This window comes from Rana temporaria, chromosome 6, assembly GCF_905171775.1.
Source record: "Rana temporaria chromosome 6, aRanTem1.1, whole genome shotgun sequence".
Taxonomy (NCBI): domain Eukaryota; kingdom Metazoa; phylum Chordata; class Amphibia; order Anura; family Ranidae; genus Rana; species Rana temporaria.
The window spans coordinates 25,220,736-25,227,935 of record NC_053494.1 but is presented as its reverse complement, the minus strand read 5'-3'; the positions used below and the strand labels follow the sequence as shown (position 1 = coordinate 25,227,935).

General features: G+C 42.0%; 1 protein-coding gene across 1 annotated transcript; it reads left to right on the top strand.

The window, feature by feature from the left end:
- Window positions 1–561: 561 nt before the first annotated feature.
- On the top strand, window positions 562–5,071 carry LOC120942618 (tolloid-like protein 2). Its single transcript, XM_040355591.1, has 2 exons — window positions 562–827; window positions 4,948–5,071. The coding sequence occupies exons 1-2, from the start codon at window positions 578–580 to the stop codon at window positions 4,950–4,952; spliced, it is 255 nt and encodes an 84-aa protein (XP_040211525.1). The 5' UTR covers window positions 562–577; the 3' UTR covers window positions 4,953–5,071.
- The last annotated feature ends 2,129 nt before the right edge of the window (window positions 5,072–7,200 follow it).

Sequence of the window (7,200 nt, the reverse complement as noted above, 5' to 3'; positions counted from 1 at the left end):
CCATCCAACTGCCCTGCTGGCATGGCTCAAGCCTATTTAAGAGGTAAGCCTTGCCCCCTGCCAGCCCTCTACTGGGGATTGGCTGAGGCCCTCATAAATACTCCAAACAGCTCCTCCTAACCTCCACCCACTAGCTCTAGAAGTTTCTACAACCTTCTAGACCATGGGGAGGCACCAGAGGAGCTATCAGGATGAGTCATCCATCTCTGACTCACTGAACCCTGACCCAGTTTTCCAGCTTAGGCTTAGCCCTAAGCTAAATTAAAATTTCCTACACTGACAACAAACCTACACTACCAACTAGCACACACTAAAGGGTGCTACATAGCTATATTTAGAGATCAGTGGGGTGATTTCACTGAAAGCGATGTCACAAAGAGCTTGCTGAATTTGTCATTTGCTAAATTACGGTATGTTGAAATTCTCTATTTTTTTTGTTTTGTTTTTCTCTCCTTTTTTGTGTTTGATTGGTATTTTTTCTTTTTTTTCTATCACTGTCTGTTTTTTGTTTGCTCTTTTGTGTACACTCAGTGTACTCTGTATTTTCTTCTATCTCTTCATACTAAGAAACTATTATATGACATTTGCATCTCTTTCCTTACAGTTTAAGGTCACCTTTACAGATTTTGTTTTAGAAGGCCACATGAGCAACTGTTTTGACAAGTTGCAGATCTACAATGGAGGATATTTCATTTCCTCATACCGGTCTGTCTTTTGTGGGCAGACACTGCCACCACCCATTACATCTCAGCAGAACACCATGCAGATCGTCTTCACCAGTGATTTTGCTGACCCTTGGAAAGGATTCAGGCTTGAATATGAACCAGGTAATCTCTGTCGCCATTCTCTGTTGTGATTTTTATCAGTTCAAGTCTTTACCTAAGGTGGCAAATTTTATGTTTCCCTGTTGTCCCAGTTTTTTGGCATGATAATCCCAGCTTCAATATGACTATATTTTATGTGGAGTTTACATGGATCAGAAACAATGCTAATGCCGTGTACACACGATCGTTTTTTCCGATGAAAAAAGTCAGATGGACTTTTTTCAATGAAAAACCGATCGTGTGTGGGCCCCATTTGACTTTTTTCCACTGGTGTAAAAAAATAGAACATGTTTTAAATTTTTTCGATGAAACAAAAAAAAAAACGATAGTAAATTCCGATCGTCTGTGTGGAACTCCATCGGAGAAAAATCCACGCATGCTCAGAATCAAGTCGAGGCATGCTCGGAAGCATTGAACATTGAGCTTGTCGTAGTGTTTTACGTCACTGCGTTTTGGCACGGTCGGTATTTAGTCTGATAGGCATAGATTCACAAACGAGATACGACGGCGTATCTCCGAGTTGCGCCGTCGTATCTATGCGCCTAATTCTTAGAATTAGATAGCATTGATTTCCCTTAGATCCGACCGGCGTCTCTTACGCCGTCGGATCGTAACTGCATATTTACCCTTGCCGCTAGGGTCGTTTACGCTAATTTACGCTTTGAAATATGTAAATTAGCTAGATACGCGAATTCACGAACGTACGCCTGGCCGACACAGTACAGATACGCCGTTTACGTTAGGCTTTTCCCGGCGTAAAGTTACCCCTGCTATATGAGGCGTATATGCGGCATACCAATGTTAAGTATGGCCGTCGTTCCCGCGACAAAATTTGAAAATTTTACGTCGTTTGCGTAAGTCGTCCATGAATGGGGATGGACGTAATTTACGTTCATGTCGAAACCAATACGTCCTTGCGGCGTATTTGAAGCAATGCACACTGGGATATGTCCACGGACGGTGCATGCGCCGTTCGTGAAAAACGTCAATCACGTCGGGTCACATAACATTAACATAAAACACGCCCCCCTGTCCCACATTTGAATTAGGCGGGCTTACGCCAGCCGATTTACGCTACGCCGCCGCAAGTTACGGAGCAAGTGCTTTTAGAATACAGCACTGTTTAGCAAGTGCTAAATCGGATACGTTACGCCCGCGCAAAGATACGCAGATGTACGAGAATCTGGCCCATAGTGTGTATGCAAGACTGATGAAAGTCAGCTTTATCGGAATTCCGACGAAAAATTCCATCGGATTAAATTCCATCAGAAATCCGATCGTGTGTATGTGGCATTAGAGTGTATGTCAAGTCAATACTTTCTTAGTTTTGGGTAGAGTGGGGAAGGATTAAAAAACCTTTCAGGCTTTTATTGCTTTCTGTTGATCCCTTGTTTCTTGTCTTGCTGACAATGGGGCTGATTTACTAAAACTGGGGAGCGCAAAACCTGTTGCAGGCAGGAATGGACTGTGTTGCAAAGCATCCAGAGCGGACACATGGTGAGAGAGCACTGCTGGTCCGATCTGCAGCTTTCCCGGGCAGCTACACACTGCTAACTCTTCTCTCCCTCCTGCACTCCTTTTGGGCATAACTACAAGAAGAAGAGCCGTGCCCGCGAGTACACTTGATATCACACTGATCTAGCCTGTCACTGACAAAAGCCCTGCAGCCGCATAACAAATGCCTCTGATCCTTCCTACGCGCTCCCCCCTCCTCTCCTTGTGCTTGATAATGGAGGTCACTGCACTGGCTACTTTTCACCCTCACAGTTAGCCTCTATCCTCGTCTCTGCATTCTCTGCATGCCTGGTGCTGTAATCTCCCTGAGCTCCCTTAAACACCACCAGGGCCGCCATCAGGGCGGTACAGGCAGTACACCTGTAAGGGGCCCGGATGGCAACCCCCTTTTTTTTGTAAGGGGCCCGGAGATCCCCTTTTTAAAAAAAAATAAAACATTTATAATTATTTTTATTTATTTTTTTGTTTTTATAAAAGGGCCCAGAGGTCCCCAGGGCCCCCGGATGGCAAACCCCCCCCTTTTTTTAATAAAATAAAAAATAATTTTTTTTATATATTTTTTTTATATATTTTTTCTTTTTATTTGTAAGGTGCCCGGAGGTCCCCAGGGCCCCGTTTTTTTTTTTATAATTTTTATAATTTTTTTTTATAATTTTATATATAGAATTTTTTTTTTTTATTAAACGGCGCAGAGGTCCACAGTGCCCCGGATGGCTGGCAACCTTTTTTTTATAATGCCCCTTTTATTTTAATATATGTTTTATATATTTTATTTCTTTTTTTCATTTTTCTTTTTATTAAAGGGCCCAGAGGTCCCCAGGGCCCCCGGATGGCTGGCAACCTTTTTTTATAATTTTTTTTTTTATATATTTTTTCTTTTTATTTCTTTATTTTTTTGTAAGGGGCCTCTACCCCCCCCCCCAAATTTGTGGCACCCCCCCTTCTCAATTTTCTCAATTAGTGGCGAAACTCCCCGCTTCTCAATTTGAGGCGGCAGCACCCCCCGGTTCTCTGCTCCAGGGGGCCCATGCCTGAAGCTGTGTAAGGGGCCCCATAATTCCTGATGGCGGCCCTGGTTTTTGCTATCCACTTGTTATTTTTGTTGTCACTCAGCCAGATGGTGATATACTTGCGTTTTCTTAGCAGTTCATTGTCTTAGCACTGTGCATAGTATTTTGTTTGTTCACCATATTGATTTGCTTATATATATATATATATATATATATATATATATGTTTTAATTTTACTTGTAACACCGCAGCACCATGCACTATACATCACTATCCATATACTGTACATACACTCCTGTAATGGATGCATGAAATGTCATGAAAGACGAGTTTCCTGATGATGACAACAGAGGACCATGCCTGTGTAATGTGTACTAAAAAGACTACTTGTAGTCTCCAGATTTTTTTTACTTATTATTATTATTATTATTATTATACAGGATTTATATAGCGCTAAACAGTTTAAGCAGTGCTTTACAATATAAAGGGGGACAGTACAATAACAATACAGTTCAATACAGAAGGAGTAGTTTTATTTTTTGGCATGAGAACGCCGTTGACAATAAAGGTGGTGGCAACATTTTGCCAACATATTGATAGAGAAATAACAGTATTCTTTTTGGTAATACAATTTGATATTGAACTGGTGTACTGGGTCTAGTTCTAGACATTAGGCAGTAAGGGCCAGATTCACAAAGAAGCGCCTATCTTTAGGCGGGCGTAGCGTATCTCAGATACACTACGCCGCCGTAACTTAGAGCGGCAGGTCCCGTATTCTGAAAGAACTTGCGCTCTAAGTTACGGCGGCGTAGTGTAAATGGCCCGGCATAAGCCCGCCTAATTCAAACTAGGCTGGTAGGGGGCGTGCTGTATGTAAATGATTCGTGACCCCACGTAAATGACGCGCTTAACGAACGGCACATGCGCGCGCATGCTCAGTATCACGTCGAATTTTCAAAGTAAATTACGCCCGCTCAATGCTTAGTCGACGTGAACGTAACCTACGCCCAGCCCCATTCACGGACAACTTACGCAAACAACGTAAAATACGACGCTGTTCGGACGTTTCCGAAATCCATACCCAACATGACTTACCCCTGCTTTATAAGGGGTAACTTTACGCCGTTCAGACGCCTTACGTAAACGGCATATCTTGATACGCCGGGCGCACGTACGTTCGTGAATCGGCGTATCTAGCTCATTTGCATATTCAATGCGGAAATATATGGAAGCGCCCCTGGCGACCAGCGTAAATATGCACCCCAAGATACGACGGCGTAAGAGACTTACGCCGCTCGTATCTAGGCAAAATTCATGCGTAACTGATTCTAAGAATCAGGCGCATAGATACGACGGCGCACATTCGGACTTACGACGGCGTACGTGGAGTTACGCCGTCGTAATTTCTTTGTGAATCTGGGCCTAAGTGTTGGGTGGAAGCAGGTCAATCTGTTATCAAGCAAACCAGGTTTAATTTTTAATGAAGGCTGTAGATTTAAAAACATTTATGTGATTTTGGAAATTGCATAAACATGTTAGAGATTATTTAAGTAATTGTGTTTACATCTACAAATTTTTTTCTTTTTTTTTTCTTGCAGTATAATGTGTGGAAAGAAAGACCTAAAGAACTTCCTAAAGAACTCCATAGAACTTCCTAAAACCCTGACATTGACACTTCCCTCAATGCATTCTCAAAACAGGAAGTGGATTTAAAAAAAAAAACACACGTAACCTTCATCACAATAATAAACCATTGTTTTTTTTATTTTAAATTTTTAATGTAATTATTGGAACAACAAATTACAGAGGAGCCACGTAACACGTACTGGATCAGACAGACATATCCAGCTAAATCGAATACAATGACAGCAGTATTGATATACAAAACAAAATAAAATCCAGCAAATCAAATGTGGGACGAAAGTTTTTAAGCCGTTTCATCATGGCCATGCTTAGAGCACGGTGAAGACCCCGACTTTTTTTTGTGTACAGTATTAAATTGTTATTTTCTACAATATTTTTGCTAAAACTTTTTTTGTATTTGAATTATTGTGTTTATATGAGCAAATTGATTCACTAATAAATTAATTTGTCAAATAAGTGATGGCTTTTACTTCCTCTTTTGCTACCTGAAAAGCCTGCAAATTAAAAGCATAATGGGCTGGTATGCATCCCATACTAGCCCATTTTGTGACACTTAGGCCGCGTACACACGATCGGTTAAACCAATGAGAACGGTCTGATGGACCGTTTTCATCAGTCCAAACCAATCATGTTTGGGCCCCATCAGTTATTTATCCATAGGTTAAAAAAAAGCAATCTTGTTTTAAATTTAACCGATGGATACCTAACCGATAGAAAAAAAATGATCGTTTGTAGGCACGTCCATCGGTTAAAAATCCAGGCATGCTCAGAATCAAGTTGACGCATGCTTGGAAGCATTGAACTTCGTTTTTTTCAGCACGTCGTTGTGTTTTACGTCACCGCGTTCTGACACAATCGTTTAACTGATGGTGTGTAGGCGCGACGGACCATCAGTCAGCTTCATCGGTTAACCGATGAAAACGATCCATCAGACCGTTTTCATCGGATGGACCGATCGTGTGTACGAGGCTTAACCTGCAAAAGAATCCAGCGATGTCCCTGTGTAGGCAGCGTCCATCTTCCGTCTCCTCGTCCTTCCGGGCTACGGACTCCGGTTCTGGGATTCACCGAAGCCGTGTGACATCACTCCCACGCATGCGCATGAGAGTCGCCATTAACGGTGCAGGCTGGAGAAGAGACGGCAGAGCTTAGTTTCGCCGTTAACATTTTTAAGTGCAATATCTCATAAATGGCGCACGTTTAGGAGATATTTCCACTACCTATAAGTAAGCCTCAGTCTAGGCATACCTATAGGTAGAAGTAGTCAAAAGGGGTTTACAACCACTTTAAAGTATAACTAAAAAGGCAAAAAAATAAATTCTTTAGGATAGGGTAGTGAGTAGTCGAATTTTTGGTGCTGCCTGTGTCCCATCTTTCTGTCCTGATCACCAGTGTTTCTGGGAATGTTGTTGGTGTTGTTATGGGCAAAATGGGAAATAAATCCACAGATGGCAAGCCACACTATCTGCCTGCTGCAGCTCAATGGAAGGTATTCATAAGCTAAAAGTGACAATAAGAATAGAGGAAAGCACGCTGATCTCGTGGAGTAATAAAGGATACGATTTAAATGTTGCAGTTTATACAAAGTGGCAACTTGTAACAGAGCACATCAGGCTAGCAGAGGACAGATCCACATAGCCAGGGGCCAGGGTGAAGGAAGTTCTAGCAGTTGTCACTCCTACAGATAAAACCCACTCCACAAATGACATATCTGGCAGCGTCCTCCTGACTCCACATAAGTGGACAAGGGGTGAAAGTTGTGTGCAAGTGTGAGCCAAGACAGTACAGGCAAAGCATTTCGAGGGTAACTCCCTCTTTCTCAAGCCTTGAGTGGAGTGGGTATGGTAATGGTATGTATAGCGCTTAGGTCACCCTACCCCCTTTTTTGTTGTATGTATAGCGCTCAGGAGTGGGAAAGTGGCTGCAGCACTGCTGCACCACTGATAAAATGGCTGCATTTAAATAAAAAAACAATTGATTTTTTTTACCAATAAGTATTTTGTGGTGGCTGTATATATACAATTAACTGATCCAATCTATTCGTAAAAATATAGAAATGTTGGCACTTACGATTTCATTTATGATATTCTAAAGCCAATCATCGTGATGGTGACTATCCCTTCCTGAGACCTGTAAGCCTGGTTATAGAAGAGACAATCACTGTGACCAATCTTCGTTAGATAGCTGAACACACCAAACACTTGGCA